Source organism: Anthonomus grandis, chromosome 22 (genome assembly GCF_022605725.1).
Source record: "Anthonomus grandis grandis chromosome 22, icAntGran1.3, whole genome shotgun sequence".
Lineage (NCBI taxonomy): Eukaryota > Metazoa > Arthropoda > Insecta > Coleoptera > Curculionidae > Anthonomus > Anthonomus grandis.
The window spans coordinates 17,236,668-17,260,365 of record NC_065567.1 but is presented as its reverse complement, the minus strand read 5'-3'; the positions used below and the strand labels follow the sequence as shown (position 1 = coordinate 17,260,365).

At 34.2% G+C, this 23,698-nt stretch overlaps 1 protein-coding gene and 1 long non-coding RNA gene across 2 annotated transcripts; both read right to left on the bottom strand.

Moving 5' to 3' along the window:
- Window positions 1-8,494: 8,494 nt before the first annotated feature.
- Window positions 8,495-12,588, bottom strand: LOC126748620 (uncharacterized). Its single transcript, XR_007664778.1, has 3 exons — window positions 12,395-12,588; window positions 8,760-8,922; window positions 8,495-8,690 (listed from the first exon to the last, which is right to left on the bottom strand). It is a non-coding gene; the product is annotated as an uncharacterized LOC126748620 (long non-coding RNA).
- Window positions 12,589-18,753: 6,165 nt separating this feature from the next.
- LOC126748691 (uncharacterized) lies at window positions 18,754-23,288 on the bottom strand. The gene is made up of 4 exons (XM_050458068.1): window positions 23,068-23,288; window positions 19,399-19,678; window positions 19,104-19,344; window positions 18,754-18,889 (listed from the first exon to the last, which is right to left on the bottom strand). The coding sequence occupies exons 1-3, from the start codon at window positions 23,166-23,168 to the stop codon at window positions 19,156-19,158; spliced, it is 570 nt and encodes a 189-aa protein (XP_050314025.1). The 5' UTR covers window positions 23,169-23,288; the 3' UTR covers window positions 18,754-18,889; window positions 19,104-19,155.
- Between the last annotated feature and the right edge of the window lie 410 nt (window positions 23,289-23,698).

Genomic DNA, 23,698 nt, shown 5'->3' with positions numbered 1-23,698 from the left:
TTAATGAGATTCAGCAAGACGGCCTTGGAGGAGGCACCTCGCGCATAGCTTGACAGACATTCAATGCCCACTACAGATTCAGTTAAGTTTCTTGGCCTGCACTTGGTACTTATGTAAACTTGCAAATAAAATATACAATGCTTACAGAGGAAACTTAATAGCTCCTGTGCTTTAATATGTAGATTAAGACACATACTAACACTGAATAGTATTGAAATGTCCTACTTTACCCACATTCAATCAATTAACAAGTACGGTATAATTTTCTGGAGCTCATCAGGGCAAGCTATTAATATTTTTGAATGCCGAAAAAGAATCATTAGATGTATGCTGCGTTGGGGATCTAAGGGCTTTTGTAGGAAAACTTTTCTGACAGCTCCTTCCACTTTACTATTTATCCTTGGTCTGTTTTGTAAAAAAGCATAGTACTTTATTTTCAATAAATTCACACCACTATTCTGATGGCATGGCCAAAGAAACTCGGAGCAGCCACCAACTCGAAGTTAGTCACTACATCATTTTACCCATTATGAAAGGGGCGTACATTAAAGCACTATGAGAGCTTATAGATTTGTTGTTTTTTTAAATTGGTATTTTGTAATTTCAATGTTTATATGTCTAATGGTGCTAAATGTGCCTTTTTCATTTTATATAATATGGTTGACAATAAAGGATATTATTGTTATATTAAAAGAGGATAGGCTAATTAGCTGTAGGAGCTAGAAGATTTCAGAGGTCTGTTCCCTATGGTATTAATATGAGCCCTACCGCGCTCCCAGTCCTTGGAACATATGTTAGGGTTGACCGAATTAGGTTGATCATCTTTTGATTGAGGTTAGCATTTCCTCTTGACAATAATGCCGGAAAGATGCCACCTGGCCCCGGTGACTTGTACGGCCTGAAAGAACTCAGTCATTTCACTCTCTCAAAGGTCAGTATCTTCCTGATGACCTTGTACATCTCCCTTTGCTGAACATGTAGTGATGCCACTTGGGTGTAAATAACTGAAGCTCAAAGCCTGGAGTGAAGAGAGCGAGTTCTAGGAACATCTAATGCCCGATTGAAGGTATCTGTGTAGATGCCCCCATTCGCCCCCTTCAGTGTACCTATCGGATTAGTGTCTCATTTTGAACGGGGTTTCCCTGGTTTGGCGGTGGCTAAGACGCCTTTGAGATCCTCATAGAAAAGCCTCTATGATTTCCTTTTGGACTTCCTTATTCCCTGTTATAAGTGGTTTAGGTTTCCCTGAACTCTTTCCAATTACCAGTTCTTTTGGCTCTGTTGAATTCCTATCTCGCGCAGCAAAGGCGCAGTTTCTCAAGAATTCTGTTCAACCAACTATCTTGGTTGTTTCCCCATACTATGTTGTGGGCATTCGCATCACAGCCAATGATGTAGTCCCTTTTTGCATCTGCAATATTCCACTAGTCCCTTGATATTCAGAGGTGGTGCTTTGCCTGTGTACCCCGGAAAAAGGCAATAACGAGTTTTCTCCTGCTTCCTTCCATGTGAGTCCAAGTCGACAAACACCACAGCAGTGTCATCATCGATAAGTTCTGGAAGAGGCAAATAATTAATATCGGTGTTCATGACAAGCACATTCGTTGAATTGACTGTGCTCGTGTCATAAATTATCTGAGTGTTTTGTATATTGAGGCCTCGTATGAGACCTCTTCATTCTCTACATTATCCTTGCGCTTTTTATAATAACTATTATTTTGTGAAAGAAAGGACCCGAAATAGAGCTAAATACCGCTCTTACCAATGACGGTTGATGCAGCCTTAGCATAACGAAAATTTGCTTGGACACATTTCATTCGGTTACCTCTGATTTGTAAGAAGGGTTTTCGTCCTCTTCTTCCAATTCCGACGCCTCCATTTCTTGAACCAACGCTTCCGCACTTACGTCCTCAGCCTTTCCTGCTTAACTTCCTCGGACTAGTTGCTGATTTTTGATTTTTTTTTGCCTTGTTTCGATAAAGAGGCCTTGATTTTTGCCTCTGTAGCAGTTCCAAGATTTTGCTTGTTTCCAGGGCAGTTGAGTTTGGGGATCCCACTCCAACGCGAGATTGAGGAATCTCGTGTTCCTCTATGGCATTTAGCGGGATTCCCTCCCATGATGTCAAGTCGGTGATGTTTAGTTTGATAATTTTACCTTTTTGGCTGATGCGCTATCCTTGCAATGCAGGGCTAGGTATGCTGTCTTGTAAGTACAGCCCAGAAAAGCAGGTTTTGTGGCCTGATCCTTGCCAGCTACAGTTTTGTCCAGAGTTATAACCTGAATGGAGTGCATTTGTTAAGTCGTGAGGGATGTATTTGAATAGTTCCTCGCCAGAACCGCAATCTTGACACCCGTTATGATGTCTTTGTATAAGGCAGAGGGCCGCCTCTAAGTGGACACCGACGGTTTGTTCGGATGTTAAGATTTTGCAGCTCGCGAGATAGATGGTTTTTAATGTTTTTCGCTGTGACTTCAGGTGGCGTCTCCTCTTCAGACCTTTGCCTTTTCGGACCATGTATCCTGCTCTCGAGCCCTTGGTCTGGGACCATTGAGTTTAAAAACTTGGCGTATGTCTCCTCCTTACTAAGGCCCGTTTTGAGTGGCGATGCAAGCCTTTTTTACTTGCTCCACTGAGTCTCTTTGGTCTCACTTCATTTACTGGTACTCCCGCCTATCCTGCATATTTAATGATAATCTATTGTCTAATCTAAATCATGATAATCTATGAACTAGATTAACCCACTAGCCATTCATCCCAGGAACCGAAACAAAGCTAAATTATGCTCTTATCAACGACTGGATACTGTAAATAATGACGCGTATTGACTACAGCCTTCAAAGATTTCTTAATACATTATGCACCTTAATTAATTTATTAGCCTGCCCAAGAAATCTATAAGACTAAAGAACTAAAAATAAATCATTTGTATATTTCTTTAATTAAAATTGCTTGTGGATTCTTTATAAATCTTAATTAAAATGCCTAATTTGAAATGATGAATGCACTATTCTTGACCTAAAACGATAAAACAGTGGCGTACAATAGAAATTTACTTTCCAATGGCCCGGTAAGTTTTTTAACACCTCTTTAACAAATTTCTAGTAAAATCACATAGTTTTGTTATGTTAAGCACTTAAGAAAATGCTTTTATGACCTGTAAAAAGACATTACCTTATTTCACAAAAGATGTCTCAGAGATCCCCGGCCGAGGTGGTACTAAAATGTCATTATTGATTGCTTTATTAGTCCCATGGAGAAAAATTGTGTTTCTTTAGATAGATTAAGTCGGTCAGGTAGTCAAGGCTTGCAACTTATAGAGGTATGTTGTACCTAAACATTTTCCAGAAAAATTGGAAAAAGAAAATGCCAGGTTAATAGAATCCCAGAATGCTGTGGAGAAGTTCAAAATATGGATTTACAAGATCTACAACAAGTCTCTGGTAAAAGAAGCTTGCTCGTGTATTATGTATTAAGTATTGTCTTTTATTTTTTATTTAAATTTGTAAACTTTTTGAACATTAACCACCACCCTTTTGTTTATATAATTAGACATGGGTAAAAAAAGTTAAGGGGTCAGTCATATATTATAGATAAACGTTAATTAAACTCATATCCATAATTATGTAGCATCCAGTAAAATACTGATAAAGAGTTAGGCGCTAGCAGACAATACGTCAAATATATCAGCCGGAAGTGGCATCCCGGCCAGGTTAAGTCGCTAATCGGATAGTTCATTATATAATGCGTCCGGTTGATAAACAGGGGCAGTGGGATATAAGGGGGTCGGGCGCCTGCTACCCTGTTTTCAGTCCTTGTCAACCAATATTAGATACCGCCATTAATATAAATTAGCAGACCGGTAGCGGCCCGCGCTGGCTTCAACTTTAGACATCGCAGGCTCGCTGTCCATTCATCTCGTCATTTTTTCTCTACCTTTAGCCCTTTTGTTTTTCTGATCTGGGCTAATCTAATTTTAGTTTGCGCCCCGCCGGATGCCCCGTAAAATACATCATAACCGCTTCTATTGTTCGGGCTAATATTCTATGGTGCTAATACATACACTAAAAAAGATACGACCAGAGACGGAGTTACATTAACAGTATATTAGTAATATAAAAGTCTAAATACATGACAAAAATATAAATGCTATGAAAGTCGATTATAGTTCTTAAATTACTAGTTTTCTTCGCTGATAATACATCGGGGTTAAAAATCGAAACAATTAGTCCTCAGTAGTTTTTGTTAAATAAAAGCTAGGAAAACTTGGCCTAGAGCCTATACGTTTTTTTTTTTTTACTTTGCAGTACAATTTTAAAACATTAATGATTAACTGAAATATCTTTAAAATATAATTTTAAATAATTTTTTTCACCTATTGCACCATAATTTCTCCATTTTTTTTACATTCCGAAGCATGGGACGTTTAGTTAATTTAAATTAATAACTATTTTTCTAGCATATTTATTCCAGAATTTCTATTTTTCAATCCATTATCAGAAAATGTTGACATACAGTTGACATACCAGCGAATAGTGAGATAAAATGTTTGGTGATAATAAATATTTTATCGACGGCATACTTTGGTATGTCAATTGGCTATGCTATAGTCTGATACACCATTTAAAAGGGAATACAATTTACCACCTAACGGTGTATAAAAAATGTAAGTTTATAGACTTATGAACAGTAAGAGTGTAAAATTAATATTTCTAGAGTGTAAATTTTATTAATTTTAAATTTAATTTAATAGATGTGGTTTTATAAACTTGGTTTTTTTAAATAACCCCAAAGGAAAAGATCTAGTGGTGTTAAGTCTGACCACCGTGCGGGGCCATTCAATTACACCATGGCTGTCAATCCACATCCCTGGAAACTCTTCATTAAGTCACTCTCGAACTCTCAAAGCATAGTGAGACACATTATTTTCGTTTAGTATCCCAACACCATTTTTATCCACTTGGTTTTCCAAAGATTGGACGATTGAAGAATAAATTGTATTTTCGGAGGATTTTTTGAACTATTTGGACTCAATGAACTATTGATTACCGTGCATTCTTACTGGTAAGTCGACTTAAATAAGATGGAAAATTGTTTGCCGTTTAAAATAATGTGTGACACTATGAGGGAACCATTTGATGAAAATGTATTTTATTACCACACATTTTTAGTTACTATTCGCCTATACGTCAACCGATTTAATTTTTTTGGCATTGTTGAATAGACATTTTAGTGCTACTTACAATCAAATGCTAGAGTCACACGATGGGGTTCCCATTTGACATATCAAAGTGAGTTTAGCTGGAGGTGAGGAGATGATTGACAGAAACGTCCCTCTGTATAAATAGATTGACGTGTTTTTTTTTAATGTTATAGTTATTAAGGGTGATTCGTTACGAAATTAAAGCACTATATATTAAGTGTTTTAAGATTAATGACGAAAAATAATAAATATAGGATTCCATGTACAATGAATTAATAAAGCTTTTTTGCTATTCCGTTACCATCTTTGACATCCTCGCAAAAACACATAATAATTTTAGGATCAAAACTTTTTAATATGTTTCCAGTGCAGATAAAAAATATATTGAGAATGAAAATGTATATAGAAAATATCTCTTTATAGAAAAAGGCGAAATATCAGCAGATTTCCTCTCAGATTCCTTTATTGCCCTAATATTTTCCTATGATCTCTATTTATTTTATAATAGGTAGGTAATTTCAGGAAATATTTAGTGGTAGGTAGTTAGGCTTTTCATAATAGTAGTACATATTAATGTGGAATAATTTTCAATTAATTTTAAAACAGAACAAAAATACCCGTTAGTTCAATTTTAGTATGTCAGGTATACGTAATGGCTTGACATTGTAATAATTATGCTAATTTTTTGGGTTGTAAAAAATGTAAAAGTTTTTAAAAGGGGCATTAATATTGTGTACAGGTTCCAGACAAGCTGCTTGTAGCTTTTGAACTCTACAACTATTTATTGTGTACTTTTGTAATACCCTAGAAAGAAAATAAATATTCTATTCTATTTTATCATTTCCTTTAGACGCACATTCCAAGTTGTAATAGTTATACGACTTGTAAATAAATTTACACTTCTAGAAACTTATAAATAAATAATGATATAATAACTTTAGTATGTAGACGAAACACCTCTGTTTTTTCTAATAATAAGGATAGGAGTCAAGACAAATAATTAGAAGGACTTAAAATTATAAGACATATATTTGTCCGATATTGAACCTCTGATTACGTCAAATAACAACGGCTTTCTGAGGGGTCGGTCGACGGCAACTAACCTGGCTTGTTTTGCGCAATTTCTTGCTGATATTTCGGATGGAAGGGGTCAGGTGAATATCGTGTTTACCGAACTCTCTAAGGCCTTTAATAACATTGACCGTGGTATACTTCGTTTTTCAATTATTTGCAGACGATTTAAAGTTGTAGTTGACCGTGGAGACTTAGGTATGAGGATTGCGAAAGTTTGCAATATAGCTTAGACGATGTATAAGCTACATTGCCTATTGTTACATTTCGACGAGCACGTCGAGACGGTAGTTTCTAGTGCATGGCAGATGGTAGGTTTTATAACATCTATATAACTAACTGTACACCTTTCAACAATGTCAGCGTCTTCACAGCTCTTTTAATTATTTTAATTCTTTAGGAGTAAACTGGAGTTAGATCTATTATTTGGTCATCTATATATCAGAGATATGTAAACGCATTGGAGATTGTGCAGAGGAAATTTTTGAAGTACCTGGCATTTAAAGAGAACCTAGTTTATTTCTCAAGAAATTGTACGAAGATTTCACTTTCAAAGTATACTCAAGCGCTGACAATTTCATTCATTCTCGTTTTTGTACAAGTTGATACGTGTCACTGTGTGTTGTCGCTTTGTTGAGCAGAATTCTTGGACTGGACAATGATTTACAAAAAAAAACTATCAGCATAAGGCACTTAGAGTGTGTTATAATGTAACTATATTTTAATCGGATTCAAAGCAGTACAAATCCTTTACACTAAATCAGACAAAATTTAAGTATCAGAAATTTAAACTCATAATTCTTATATGTTTATCCAAAGGCTTATAAGCTTTTTACTTTAAAAAATTATATATTTAACAAGGCCTGCGGTCAATATGTTCATAACAATGATCATAATTTCTTCTTGGATGCCTTGCTTCTATTTATAATATGTATGTAGCATATAGATACTAGGTTCAGTAATTTTAATTAATTATTAAATTGGCATTTTCAAAAACATTAGTTCGTTGGGCACTAACATAACACACACACAATGTTTAACAATATATTTCACTTGAGCGTTAATAAAGAAAAAAATATGTGAGCTATAAGCAGAAGATTTAGCAATCTACTTCTAATTATTTTACATAAATTAATGAAGCCGGGATAGACGATATACTATTCCGTCTAAATAATGGTAATAATCGTAATTAACTCCATTGATAAAACAGTGTGAAATTCCACCAAAAAAAAAGTATATTAGAGAAACTTGAAGAAAAAAGAAAAATTATCATGCAAGAAAGCAGAGCCTTGCCTAAATTTTGAGGGTTTAAGCCTTATATCTGCTATAATTATGTAATAAATTTGCCGATGTACATTTAAGTATAATAAACGTACTTTAAGGTATATTCAATATTTTATTTAACCTAAATATTTTTGAATGTTATAACCTTACACATATTCTATTGCTCCTTGTAGATTAGGATAATTATAATTAATTTGCTACACTTTCAAACATTTACCTAAAAAGTGGGTCACACTTTGATTGTGCATCTTGAAAATCAACTTTGAAAAGGTTTGTTTATGTTTGTGTCAACTTGGATACTAAACTTTGTTGCTACTAGCCAGAATCCTGAATCCAAACATATTTGTAGCCCATTTCCTGTAAACCCTTTGTCTTCTTTAAAAAGACATTAACTCCTCGTCTATGTAGATTCACAGTGTTTGAAGTCCCCAAACTGCAGACTATGGATATACATAACTGAACGATCCGGTGCCAGTCCTTCTGCACGTTGGTTCCTGCTATAACCAAAGAATAAAACCATATAATGCATGGTAAGAAGTAAATAGTTTAATATATATTTATTACCGATAATTTTTGGGGGTGGTTTTTGGCTCCCGTTTAGTTCCCTATTAGTCCAGATAATCTCTGCGCATGCCCATATTATCTGAACAATGAAAGCCTGCTACTTCTCTTTTTCGTTACAATATCGTTTATATCAAATTATATTTACATTTTTTTGTAGGAATGTAAACTGAGGATATATGAATAAAAAAATAAACTTTAAATGTCTAGACTATTTTCTACATGAATCTTTACTACCGTATAACCTGACCATTTCATATCTATAAACATTCAACTGCAGCCATACAATATCTAAAATTAAAGGCACCATTTACTATTCAGCTCAAAATATACCAAATTTATAAACATCTCACTCATATTTAATAAAATGCAAGCATTACATTAACAAACTTTAATTTACAACATTTAGTAACTAAGTGAACTAATCAATACATTAGATATAAGGTGAGTTTGCAAAATTGAGTGAATTTTTAATACAGAGCATGCTTCTAAGACTGTAATAATCACTCAATTTTACATTATTCCATGCTGTTATATGTATTTGGTTCTTGAACAGAAGTATTCGTCACTACCTAGACAATATATTAAAAAAAAACATTTAAAGAAAAGCATATTGTCTTAAAAGCTACCTTTACTCTTACCACATGGGCTTCCATAAAAGTAATAGGATGTTGACTGTACTGGTCTTGACGGTCTTCTAAAGAAAGTTTTTTCATTTTAATTTCAACTTCATGTAAGTCCTTTCTGAATTGGATCTCTTGTTCAAGAAATTCGATTTGTAAAACTGGTAGATATTGGTTTCCCCTTGAAATTATATAATTTACAAGAATAGGTATACATTTCCCTGGTAAACCATAGATAACCTTAAGTGAGAATTTAATTATAATCTGTAGAATTTTAAAGATACTCGAATTATCATCTGGATAAGTATAGCTGATAATTACACAATTTGTTTTGGATAAATATGTAAAACAAAAAGTAGTAAGAGATCTCTTAAAATTGCATAGATCTTAATTTTTGTATTTAATTTTAAATGATATGTGGATATCAACCTTAAAATGACAATTTCAAGTAGCCGATTGTCTAATGATTTACCTTTTATAAAAGAGGTCTATTCTCTTTTTTTAATGAATGAAGATTAAATGATGAAAGAAAAAAGATGAAACAGGGCATGAAATATTACTGCTCAAAAAGACTAGTTTAAAAGTTATTAAGAATCAATGGTCTTTTATAATACCTCACCTCTAAATGAGCCTCCAATAAACATTTAAATTGTATTTAAATATAGATAGTATAATATTATAACTACCCTATAAGAAGTGAAACCTGAGGAACAGCATTCTGCAACTGGAAGCATTTATCATAGATAAAAAAAGTGCTTTGTGTGACAGAACATTGGTTGGAGGAAGCAGAAATCACATCTCTTAGTATTTAAGGTTCTAATACTGTTAAATTTTCTGCTAGAATGAACGACAAACTGCAAACACCTACCAATACCTGCAACTTCCTTAATCAAAAAATCATTTTTTTTTTAAAGTAAAATAATATTTAACCACCTTCCATGGCCTCTTCATAAGACAGTTTCTTATAAGTTATTTAGGAGAGAGGTAAGAAAGTGGTTAGTTGTAAAAGGCTACTACACTATAGAAGAATACTTCTTGGACCATTTTTAAGTTTATTTGATTTTATTGACTTACTGTGGGAGGTTCAGATTTGGTGCAAAAAAAAAGTTGATTTAAGGTGGTTTTTAGAGTATTGCATGAATAATAATTATGACACAGATTTTGACCAATTTTAGTTACTACTATTTTAAAGGTTTTTATTATGCTTTTTTATGTGATATTTAAATGTTTTATAAATTCTGATATTTTAATTTCATTGATCAATTTATTTTTTATGTGTCCATATTTGTTTCTTTTATTGTAAATTTTTTTTTATGTCATGTGAAAATAAAGCATATTTGAGTTTGGTTTGACACTGAAAAGGGAACTGTAACATTTATCAGTAATGTACTGCAGGCAATTGTAAAAAATTTTAATTGCAATTTTAATATAGAAAAATGTATCGATAGTGGATATGTAAAATGTTTAATGTTTGTATTTTAGGTTTATATGGTTCTCCTTCTGGCCACTTTGACACCCCTTTTTTACCAAACATCAAGACTATAAAGATTATAGGAATTAACAAAAGAATAGGTCTATAGGTGTTTGGCTGGATAATGTCCTTGTGGGTGGGGATATGGATGTTCATCATACTAAGGTAGCTGTAGATCTTGATATATCAGGTCATTTGGACTAGATTCTAGAAATAAAATGAGACCTGTAACTCAAAGAAGGTTATTCTTGTTTTATAATAAACTTTCAAATTGTTCATCTGGTACGTATCTGGTGATACATGTGAGCACTATGTCAATGTTTTGAATGTTTTCATGACAAATGGTGTACAATTAAGCCAGAGGGTGGTGTCTCACAGGTAATACAGGTATTAATAAAAACTACTATAGCAAATATAAAAATGACTATAAAAAAGCCATTTGGGAAAGCAAAATATATGCAAATGATTCCTGTAAAAAAATATCAGCCAACCCAATAAAAACCAGGTGGCAAATTATTCAAAAAGCTATTCCCAAAATAAAAAATGTAGAGAACCAAAATGTAAACTCAAATGATTTTAATAATTCCAGATAAGGTTGCGCAGGGTTTGCCAGAGTCAGATATTGATCCAATGGATAATTTAAGAGGTAGTACTGTGGGAGATTCACTTTCATTCTTTGAAATAGGCTTTAACACAAAGTCAGAGATATAATGGCTTATCTCAAAAATAAGAATAGTAGTAAGCAACAAAGAGGCTTCTGTACAAACAAGAGCACTACCCTGGGCATACTAAATCTCATGTTGAACATAATCTATGCTTTTGATGAATGGGATTACAATCAAATTCTTTTCTGTGACCTCAGTAAACCTTTGACTGTGTATATAACTTCAAAGCATAGCATCAAATTGCTAAAATCCAATCTTGCAGAAAAATGCCAGGGGTGAAGTATGGTGGAGTGTTGTCTGATGAGGGAAGTGAGGATTGATTGGAGGTGCCTATGGATCCATTTTGGACCTAATTCTATTTCTTATCTATGTAAATGATTTGCCTCTTGTGGATAAATACTTAAATTATATTAGCAACTGACAATACCTTATCAGTTTTGATTCCCAATTATCCTATGCTATTCTTGTGTGGGACCATGGCCCAGTTGCCAAACATTTGTACAGCTTACAGAAAAAAGCTGTTAGGCTGGTGAGTGCTTGTAATTAGGGATAATTATAGAGTTTCAATTGCTTAGGTATCCTAACCTTGCATAGAAAATGCATTTTATTCTCATAATGCTTATTTTAATTATTGTAGTGCTTAATGTTTTTTAGTTTTAGTGATAATTTTGTTTGTGTTATAAATCGTAAAGTAGAGATTTTATTTTTTATTGAAAAATGTGAACTGTGATTCGATGACATATTATGGGTTTTGGATGCATGTACATGACTTTGTTGTGTATACCTTAATAAATAAATAAAAATTAAATTTAAATGAAATTATTGGTCAAATGTTACTTACCCTGCATTCTGTCAACAATCAACAGATTAAAAGTTATGTTAAAAAAAACAGAATTACCTGAACATTTTTCTTTAAAAAAATCCTAAATAGTGGAGCAAAAATTGGCTAATATAGGTATTATAAAATTAGAAAAACAAATCTTATTGAAAATGAAATCTAAACTTATACAAGCATATATCAAAACTAAATGAGTCCTTAACAAAAAGGTTTTAATTTGGTTTAATCCTTTTTCTGTTGATATATATCATTTTCATTTGGGGTTAATTGATTTTATAATTTGATTTAACTTGATGTGTATCACCAAATATTGCTTTTTATAAACCACCTTATGTGGCCAACTTTACTTACCAACTGTATTGTTGGTGAATTAATTAATAGTAACAAAAATTATTTACTCATGGAGAGTTTTTATTGGGTCATTGTAAATATTATGGAAGCCTTTTACTATTAGAGTTACAAAACAAATAGGCAAAATTTTTTTTGACACAATACTTTCTTATAGGTTGGTCCCTTTTAAATGTTAGGTAGTGGTGTATTTTTCTATATTTATTTTTTTCTTTCTAATAGAGTTTATATTAAGGGTTATCACACAGACATTCAAAAGGAGCATGCAAAAAAGCAACTAACTAACAAACTAATACCATCAACCTATTATACCATTATTCTATATATTTACCCAGCCTGGACAAGAGAATAAAGTCTTTTAAGCCAGTCACAGAGATGCTGTGTAGAAAACATCGAAAAATTCTTTACTTCATTTAGTCGCAGTCGTCTATCCATTTTATTTTAATTTTTTTTAATTCAAGACAAAATTATTAAGTTTGTGGCGGGATTTGCAACTCCTATTTACAAGGTTCCCAAATAGTTTTTGATTTTGACATGAGTGACATGTGACCTATTAGGGGTTTTTGATGTTAGCAACTTTTGAGCAGAAAATTGGAATGGAATATCTTGTCGGTAAGTATACTAAATAAAGTTCGCTTATATCATCCGAGCAATAGAACGAACTTATGGGATAAATTTAAATATTATTATTATTTATTTATAAACGAGCAAAGCCCAATTAAATTTGTGTTAAACTTTTAATTTCACACAAGAGCAATACATAATTTAAGTAATATATGTACAGAAAATGATTAAATAATAATAATTAATAAGTTCTAATGTTTACTAAAACTCGAACCAGGAATTTGTAATAATCTGTCTTATAAGTTTCAAAAAGGTCAATGTCATGATGTTGGTTTGCTAGTCTGATTGTTCTAGTGAGGACATTATTAAAACCATAGTTAGTACGGGGAAATGGGTAATGGAAATGGATAAAATCTACGGGGTAATGGATACAATCATTAGCTCTTGTTCTCAGTGGAGCAGCTCTAAACCTCCAGATTTACTATGTTTTAAAAAGAGGAGTTCCTTCAGGGGGTATAACGACCGATCTTTTAATCAAAATCAATAGTATTTCTAGAACGAGAAAAAGTAATAATTTCACATTTAGTTGGAATAAGTTCCATAATATTTCTTTCACACAAAACTAGCAAGCTATTTAGATCATATTGTAATTTATCACAATCATCGGAGGATTTTATTATACAGCTCAATTCCAGATCATCGGCAAACAACGTAAATAGGCAGATAGTGAAACATTCATCGATATTATTACTAAAAATATTAAAAAAGAGTGGCCCGAGATGAGAGCCTTAAGACACTCCAAATAGAACCTGAATACTTTTAGAAAGAAAAGTACCAACTAATTAATCTACAAGACAAGTAGCTTTTGAATCAGAACAATAAAGGTTCATCAATACTAATCATTTCAACATAATATTGTGGAGTATCCTGTCGAACGCCTTGGAGAAATCAGTGTATATTGTATCCACTTGATATCGCTTCTCCAAGGAATCCAAAAAAAAATCCACTTTAATAAGAAGGTTCAGCTCCGTAAATTTGTGTGGTCTAAAGCCAAGCTGCTGATTAATTAGTAGAGGTTCAAGAAGAGGGGTGATAAGGTCACATACTAAGCCTTCCATTTGGCGTCACACTGAATATACTGATGGGACGATGGTTGGTTTTGTCGCCTGACTTATGAATAGGTTTCAGGAAACTCTCTTTTCAGTAGTCCGGTTACACTCTAGTTGGAAAAAGAGATTAAAGATATAGTACAAGGCTCTTAAGAGATCAAAGCTACATTTTTTTACGAATAAAATAGGCATACCGTCTGGTCAAGGAGCCTTGTTAATCTTCAAGGATTAAAGTTTAATAAATATATCTGATAGGAATGTAAAGGTGAGGCATATGGGTCTCGGATGCGAATAATTCCGATTAAGGTGACGTTACCTCTATGGTGGGAGTATACTGCAAAAAAAATCATTAAATATGATAGCAATTTTCTCTCCACTACTATTTGTCTTATCTAAATATCTTAATGTATTTGAAAAAGAGCTATTTTTCCTTTTATAGTTAACAAATTACCAACATTTTTTTATGTTATGAGCCAATAGCTACTTCAGTGCAGTAATTATGTGTGTGTTTCTTGTAATTATGTTGTTCGTAGCATTCTTCAGATCCTTGCCTAGTATAAATGCCAAGAATTAAAGAATTTTGCGAATTCTTTAACTAATGTAGCGTTCTTATGGTTCTTTAGGGTTTGAATTAAAACTGATTTATTTTACACGTTCGTACTAAGCATGATCACTTAATACTACTAAACATATTTATTTAATTAATAAGGTATTTATTTACTAATATTTTTGTTGATTTAAAAGTCACGCCAATATTCCGACTTGTACTAAATTCCCGCCGGCGCGGGCTCCTTGTATACTCGCCAAACCATGGTTCCGGAAGATTCGCTAACTATTCAGAGATGTCGTGCGGTGTGCCCTCTTGCGTTACCGCGATGATTCCGCAACGGCGAAGAACAGGTAATATTCGCGGCGTTGGCAATTTCAATACATTTCCGCCTTCCTAAGTTCGTTTCGTCCCGAAATCATCTCAAAATAGGTCTCGATATTGGCATAGGACTTTTCTCTTGCAACTTGATCTCTCGTAGAAATACTAATTCAAGCTTTTCTCTATAGAACGACGTTTAGCACACCAGAATTTGGGCTGCTCAGATCTTCAACAAGAAACTCCTTCTTAAGATAACACAAGGCGTATAATAAGTTGGCTTTTGATATGACACCTCTTTGATAACCAGGTAGAAAATCTTTCTACAAGTCTCTTTATTAGTAATCTTGAGTGCTTGCCCACCTCTGGGGTTAGGCTTCATTTTTTTCGACTTTTCTGCAAGAAACCTCAGTTGTTACTCGAGAAATTTTTGTAAATCCTTAGCCACACAATATGCACGTCTTGCTGCACTTCATACGTAACGCCTTACCGCCCTTTTGGCCATTAGAATGATTGGCCTTGAATTCATGGAATATTAAATTCGACTCTGAATGGACGCAGCTCAGCGTCTTTGTGGTTTCCATAATAAGGAGCTAGTCAATTAAAGCGCATGACTGAAGTTTTACCCCTCAGCCGCTTCTGTATTCTATAAAGAACATCGTTGATGGCTTCCAGAACTTTGTATGGCCCATCCATGATGGCATGATGTTTGAAGTTTTGGTAGCAAATCCTTCTCTAAGGACCATAAAGCTGAACCAATTCACCTTTGTGAAATTTTCTTAATGCTTCCTGGTTTGGTAAAAGATTCGCCTTAAATTATTTGCTCAAGTAGTTCATTACGATGGCTATGTATTTATTCTTTGCTTCTGAGTCGGGAGACGGAGGAGCAATGACAATAGCAATCCTTTCAAAGGGACTTGCTACGTTGTACTGACACAATAAAGCCTTCTGCGGCCCACTGCTTACCCCACATACAGCTCATTTCGTACATTAGTCCCTTACGCCTACCTTGCTATTGAGCCAGGAAAATGCTTCCCTTATTTGTCCCGGAGTCATTGTTACTCCAAAATATTCTCCTGGCGCACCGGCATGGATGCTATTGTTAGAATAAGCAACTTTGAAATTTAATATTTGCAACGATTTGCTCAGCTTTCTCTTTGTCATCGTGGTATGATCAACGATGCTGTTCTTAGCAGTTTAGCCTCTGTCTTCTTTGCTAGCTGACAATGATTGCAGTCCTCCGTTGACAGGTCTTCTTGAGAGGGCATCTGTATTTCCATGAATTTTCTCTGCTCGGTGTTCAGCGTCAAGACAGTTAAGTCCTCTGTAGCCTCTCTATCCATCTTGCCACTTCACCCTCTGTTCCTCCGATAGAGGTACTTTTAGAAGTACTCCGTCAATTTGACAAAAGCTAAGCTACTTTTTTTCCTGGATTTGGGATAGCACGATTCCTATGCCCACGTTGCTAGCGTCAGTATCCAGTACAAATTTGCCTTCCGGTAGGGGATAGGTGCGCTTGTCAGAGCCTCTTTTAGGTGAGCTTCCTGACAGTATCGGGACCATTGGAATTGGCATTCCCCTTCTGTCAGCTGGTCAATGGTTTTCCGATGTTGGCAACTTCCTCGATATAGCGTTAGTAGTAAGTACATAATCTCAAGAAGCTGCGTAGCAAATGCTTCTCTTTAAGAACTGGCCAATCTTTGACTGCCTGGACCTTTGTCTTGTTAACTGCAACTTCCTGACTGGAAACGACGTGACCCAGATACTGCACAGCCAAATTTGGTGATAGTTCTTTGGGCTTCAATTTAGTCCAGAACCTCGTAGTCGCAAGAACACTTCTTCTAAATTCTTCGTGTGGTCCTCAAACGGTTCTCCTATCAACACAGCCCTCCAAAACGATCTCGCTTCCTTCTGGTATCAAAATTTCCTCCGGAAGTAATATTGGAAAACTGTAATTCCTCTTACGAGGTAAAACTACTTCCTTATTCTCTATCTTTAGAACTCCTTGCTTAAAGCTTAACTCGAAGCCCTTGGTGTCCATTATGTCGTCCTTAATCTCAGCAACTATCACAAGATGTTCAAATATGGCTTTTCTTATGGTGAACTTGCCGTTTGTTTAATAACATTTGCTCAATCTCCCGTCATTGTCATCACAATATTCCAGAGCAATTGGAACAAACTTCATTCTTGCGGTCCACTACTAAAGAAAAGCTCATCACAAGTCTTAATGTTCAATGTTGCGATTGTGTTTTGAACTTATTTCTGTCCTCCATTAATGAAGATCTGCTTTTCCAGAGAAGAAGATTTTTTCAAAATGTCGTCTTATAATTCCTTTTTTAAATTGGCATCCAAATTTTTTTTTTCAACCTAGCATAATTCTCTTTTAGCTCTTCCCAAAGCTCATATTTTAAATTGGCATTCTTTTCCAAAATGTTTTCTTTCAACCTGACATAATTCTCTCCTAATGTGATAGAATTTTTTTCCAGTGTTGCAGAATTTTGCAGGTAATTATTTATTTTTATTTATGTCGATACAAAAGCCGCGCCAATATTTTGACATAAACTAAACTCCCGCCGGCGTGGGCTCCTTATGTACTCGACAGACCATGGTTCCGGAAGATTCGCTAACCTTCCACGTGTCACCAGAGATGTCGTACGGTGTACCCGCTTGCGTCACCGTGATGATTCCGATATAGAAGCGAAATAGCGAAGGACACCTGATATTCGTGACGTTGCTAATACCGTTAGAATAATTATAATGATATTTGATATACTCCCACTCAAGCCTGTATCACCTCTGTCGATCACTTTGAAGCTACACATGTAACAAATGCTCCGCTGTCTGCAGGCTTATTAGAGCCTGCCACATGGGTCACGAAGCTCTTATAGTCAAACCCTTATATTGCCATATAGTCAGCTCATTCTTCTGCCTCTCAATGTAAACCCAGAGGATATTGCGTGGCTAGAAGCTTCCTTTAAGGTGGATAGGTATGGCCAGCAGGGAAGAATGGCCTAACACAGAGGCTCAATTCCGAAAGGATTTGAAAATATGGTACACAGACGGTTCAAGAATAGCCACGTCACGAGCAGAGGCACCGACCCAGGACAAGGTTTTTCGCTTAGAAGATATTCGGTTAGTTTGGATTCGGATAGGTGGTTATAAGAGAAGGAGTTAAAGAGCCCGGAAATGAAAATAAACATTTACTCCGATTACCTTAAAGATCATCTAACCACCCACGACGGCTAGTGTTCCAAACTGGTCCAAGAGTACAGGAATGCGCCGGACACGTTGGATAGGAGGAAGACAGTCCGACTGGTTCGGTTCCGGGACACAATGGAGTGGAGGGCAATGAGTTCGCCAAGCACGGATCATCTCTACCATCGATCACCCCCGAGCCTTACCTTGGACTAAATAATTTCCCATATCCTAGACAAAGGGGTACAGGGATATATGGGAAAGTTCTACAGAAACTTAGAGTAAGAATAGTGGTTGCCCACAGGCCAAAGAGTCTTCGTCCTTCTTCTCCCGGAACCACACAGGTTCCGTCGCTTTAGCTGGACCTTAGTGTTCAAAAAGGGAACCCCCAGGGCAGAGAGTGTCGTCGGATAGTTCAGATTCCTCGGTAAATATTCTTAGAATGCTTCAGTTACGCAATTCAAAACATGATTCTTGCCAGCAATATATCGCATGCATAAAATAGGATATATTTATATAGAGACATTGGACATATTTATAAACTGTAAACGAAGCACTTCAATCCTCTACAAGCTGCACATATTTTAACATACACGCCTGGGCAACTCAGGTCTTGGGTGCGGAATTCAATTACGTATATTAACATACAAGTTTGGAAAACATTTCATGCGGATTCTTTTCATGTCTTTAAAACATTAGTATGTTATATGTTAATAGTAACATTATATATTATAGAATATGTTGATATAATATTTCCATCAGCACTTTTATGAAGAAATAGACTTAAAAAATCTTACTATTAACAGTAAGCATTTATATTTTTTCAGTATTTTATAGAGAAGAGCGCAAAACTATAATGAAATATTCTTCACGCATTACCCTGAGACAGATCACGTGATATGTATGTGAATTACTTTACTACCCTGAGGTTAATGTAAAGGAATACAAACTCAAAGATATAAAAAATAATATATATATTAAAAAAAAAGAAACATTATTCCTTTTGTTCCATTTACCCCATCAGCAGGCTCTAGACTCTTCCAACTTCATTCAATTCAGTGAAATCTTGATGCACCTAATTTATGAAGAATTCCTAGAAAGATACGATATAACAAGTAAATATTAACTGAATGTCTAAAGGAGAAAGTGAAATAATAAGAAAAAAACATTTGAAATTTATAAGTGACTGCTTAAAAATGTTTTTATAGAAAACAAAGGCATTATCAGGCGAGAACCAGTTGTAAAAACATTTGTAAAAAAGATAATGTGTGACTGTCATTGCACACAATAATATAATAAATACTTACTTGCGCAACCTCTTTATTTCAGTTTCATAATATCCCTGCAAATTAATAACCCTTAGCTAGGTCCAGAATCATCATTTTTCGCCCTTTGAGCATCATCTGCTTCAGTATCAGAATCACTAGAATCATGTGTGGCATTACCAGAAGACTCATTGTCCGAGTCACCATCATCTGTAATTTCTTCTTCTTGGTGTAATGGAGCAACATATTCTTTAAAAAGTTTTAGATCCCTTGCATATTTTTCCTACATAAGAAAAAAATTAATAAAGAAGACTTCCGGTTATTACCTATCGCTAACCCTTTCTCCCTGAGCTTTCTGCAAAGCAAGTGAAGCTCCCAAGTCAATCATCATTGCATGAGATGAAGCTTTGCTTCCTTTGTTTAAAACAAATCTTTCCCTTGGAGGTTTTTCCATGGAGCACAGTTTATTAACATGAGGCTCTGAATGCCCCACAGTTAACTGTCCCATTTGACCTTCTAATTGATCTATATCTCTTCTTAATTGTATTTCTTTTTTGAGACTTTCTCGTTTTAGCTTAACTCTAGCTCCACCATCAGAGAGTTGTGTATGTATATTGCTACGATAAAAGTTAATTTTTGTAATCTTAAAGTAAATAGTATAGTGTATTTTATTGTTAATAAGTCAGGAAATAAGTAAAAAAAGTAATATTAAAGTATTTAATAAAAAGTCAAGTTAAAACATTAGAAGAGACAGAAAAGAGATTTTTCCTAAGACTCAAATTAAAGATGTCAAAGTTTTGTTTCATATGTATGTATCATCACCCTATTAATAGGAGATTGATGACCATACAAAGTACAGTGAAAGTATGAAAAACATATTTACTTTCACATGTGGTGATAAAAGGAGCTTGAAAGTTCAACAATTGCGAAGGATCTAAAAATACAATATGAGAATTAACAGTTAACCAATTTAAAAACAAAAGGCACAGCAGAGTTAAAGTCTTCATTATTTTAAAAGTTTCAAGCTTCAATAGCTTTATTAAATTGCCATAGCTGATATGGTGGTCTGTCTTGGAAATTTGAAGTTTAAAAGCAAGGTATTGTAGAAATTTAGTTTGAATATGCTCAATTTTATCAATATGTGTCACATAATAGGGAGACCAAACAGTGGTGCAGTTCTGAAATTGTGTTCTCACTAAGCTGTAAAGATCTTGAGTAGGTCTCTTCAAAAAGCCGATCATTTTATAACTTTTGTTACAGCAATATCCAATGTGATGACTAAATGATAATTTTGAATCAAGATAAAGTCAAACGTCTCTGACTATATTAATGTTTTATTAAAAAATTATCAATTTGGTAAGTATTTAATACTGGATTGTTCTTTTTTGCAAACTGAATGTACTGACACTTACCAAGGTTGAGAAACATATAGCTTTCTTTACACCATTGATTAAGAACTGTTTGTAGATATTGTACACCTACAGCGATTTGATAAAAACCACCCCTCTACAGCTCAACGAGCCGCCAAGAGTTTTCTCTATATATCTTGCTCTGTGACCCTAGCAAAGCCCACAGTTGTGTCATCTGCAAATATCACAAACTTAGCACCTTCATCGGGGTAAATCGTTGATAAAAATTAGAAACAAGATTGGACCATGTATTTTGATCCCTGTGCTATCCCAATATCTAAAAGTGCTTCTACAATTGACACCCCATTCATTCGGACTGTCTGATAGCGTTCAGCAAGGTATGACCAAGTCAATCCTATACTATTTTCACTAAAATTATAAGCTCTTATCTTTTCTGAGAAAAGTGAATGTGTAACACAATCAAATGAGTCCATAATTCCCTTCAAAAGATCAAGGGACTCCCAGAACTGTGTTTTTTTTCCTCCTAAATTTTAAATGATGGTCACTGAAGAGTCTAAAAGCCACAAAATATTCAAGTCTCTTCCCTGCCATGATCTTTTCAAAAATTTTTGATTTTATGGGAAGCAAGGAAATCGGTCTATAACTTGTAACAAGAGTTTTTAAACACAGGAGTGATAAGTGCTCTCTTTAGAACACTTGGAAAAATACACTCATGAATACACTGGTTACACAACTTCGTGAGAGGAACATAAATAAGATTTTTTTATAGATTTTATAAGTTAAACATTCAGGCCATATATATCAGAACATTTTTTATTTTTCAGTTTTGATATTGAATCCCTCATTTCCATATAAGATCCTTCATGGTATTCAAATTTGTTTGATGCAGTGTTTACCTCTTGCAAATATGAATGTGGACAGCAGGAGACAAGGCATGAGCTATCCCAGAAAAAAACATATTGAATTCCTGAGGTGGTATATGACAGTCACTGTCTCCTTTCCTCTTTAAAACCCCCCGATTTGAGTTAATAATCTGTCCCATACATTTACTAGGGTTACTAGAAGAATTTATTACTCTATTGTTCATTGCCTTTTTCGCTTCACATATGGTAGCTTTATAGATATTTTTAAATGACTTATATACTACCCAATCATTCACTCTATTGTATTGCTTACATATATTATTCAACGAATTCAAATACTCTCTCATACCACTAAGATTATTATCAAACCAACTTACTGTATTTGCCTGGTCAGATCTTACACTGAATTTTCTCTCAGGAAAAGATTGCAGAAATGCATCCTCCAGGATGTCTGAAACTTCTCCTCAAGAACAATCTTTTGTTGATTTACAAAATTCCAAGAAATACTTGCAACAATACTATAAAATTCATTGAGGCCATTTTGCCTTATTAGTCAGAATACCCTTCTCAGATCAGAGAGATAGGGGTCTATTACCTTCGCCAAGAATGGCTCAGATGTAAAATTGGGAAAATCATTGTCCAAGGCTTCGCCACATGTTGGTTTAAAAATTTTCTGATAAAAACATAAGAGCCCAAAAGATCAAGGAGCATAAGAGTATCAACTTGTGTGGTGTTAAAATGCATGTTAAAGTCTCCTACGAAGACATATCAAAAAACAACTAACATTTTCCACAGCAGACAAAAATGTGCCAATGTCTCTGCTGGGGTGTTCTATACAAACACTATAAACATTATTAATTAAAACAACACCAATACATTTTTCAACATTAAAAACATTACAGTTAAAACTTTAAAAGTTAATGACTCAAATGTTTTAATTTAACTATTTGAAACATGTCAGTAAGTCTTAATGTGTTAATCCACCACAACAGAGTTCCACCAAATCCATATACTCGTAACTTAAGGATGAGGAGGTTGGTATCAACCTTGACTTTGGAGAAATTGGTCTATATTGAATCGACATGCCCACCACCTTTCAAAGCACTCAACAAGATTTTATTGTAAAGCAAAATAACATAAACCTTGAGGTTAGGTAATCTCTAACTAGACATTCAAATATTTTTGGAAATTGGGAGGTATTGAAATTGGTTAGTAATTTTTTATATCATTTCTTCTGTTTATCTTAGTTTGTCTAAAAATAACATAATAACTAAATTATGTTGAGATCTACAAATATATATATGAAAATGTGAGATCTACAAATATAAAATGTAATAAAATTTAATATTGGAAAAAACAAATTGATTGATTGTGTGTTGTGCCTGTCCTAATTTTTTTGTAACATTTAAAGTGATATTTTACACAATATGTGGCGACTTGTCAGAAAATTTGCATTACATATTTTTGTTTATACATTTAAGAATGGTTACCGATTATGGCCAACTTTGGTCAAAAGCAGTTTGAAAAACCTAAATAAATCTTTTGCTCAACATAAGTCTAAAATTGAATCTTAGGAGCAACCCAGTCTCTTCATTTAAAAAATAAAATAGGAACAGATTAAAATTCAAATAATGTTACTTTCTTTTAGTATCCAAATAGATGCAACTTTAGTGTGTGTATCTGACAAGATCTTCTAGAAAGAAAGGTCTTTTGTTGTCAAACTTCTGTCTGACAAGAAAACCTTTCCTACCTATACAGGTCCTATAAACATACCCTTTGTTAAGTAGCTTTTCAATTCTATTTAAATTTTCTTGAAGTTCAGCTATGCTGAGCTTACTCCATTCATTTCGTAAAGGTTTTGGTTGGGCTTCCATGGCTTGATTTGCCTAATTATTGACAAAAATGTTATTGAATGATAAAACGGAGATTAACAAAACAAATTTTCTTTTCCAGGTTAATATTTGGGGGTTAATCATTATTTATTATTATCAAGACCTACTGTATACGTTTTCTGTATATTTGCAGGTTAGGTCGTTTAAGCCGCGTTTACACTGGTCAAGTGAACTTATCATGTCAAATGAATTCATATGAAATGATGATATAAAGAGGTTTACATTTTTTCATTTGCTTTGAAGTTATTTCAGTTGAATAAAAATGGTGTCTAGAACAGAAATGAATCGCATTGTTTTGGAAACTGTGGTAGTTATAGCAAATGAATTAAAAAAATCAATCCAGAATAAAAAAAATCGACGAAAAAGAAGATTTTGGTGTAGGGAATGGATTAAACGACGAAGTCTTCTAGGGCCATCCGTTAAATTAATTCAAGAATTAGTAGATGAAGAACCAAAGGATTATGAAAATTTGTTAAGAATGAATATACAGCAATTCAATTTTTTGTTGGAGA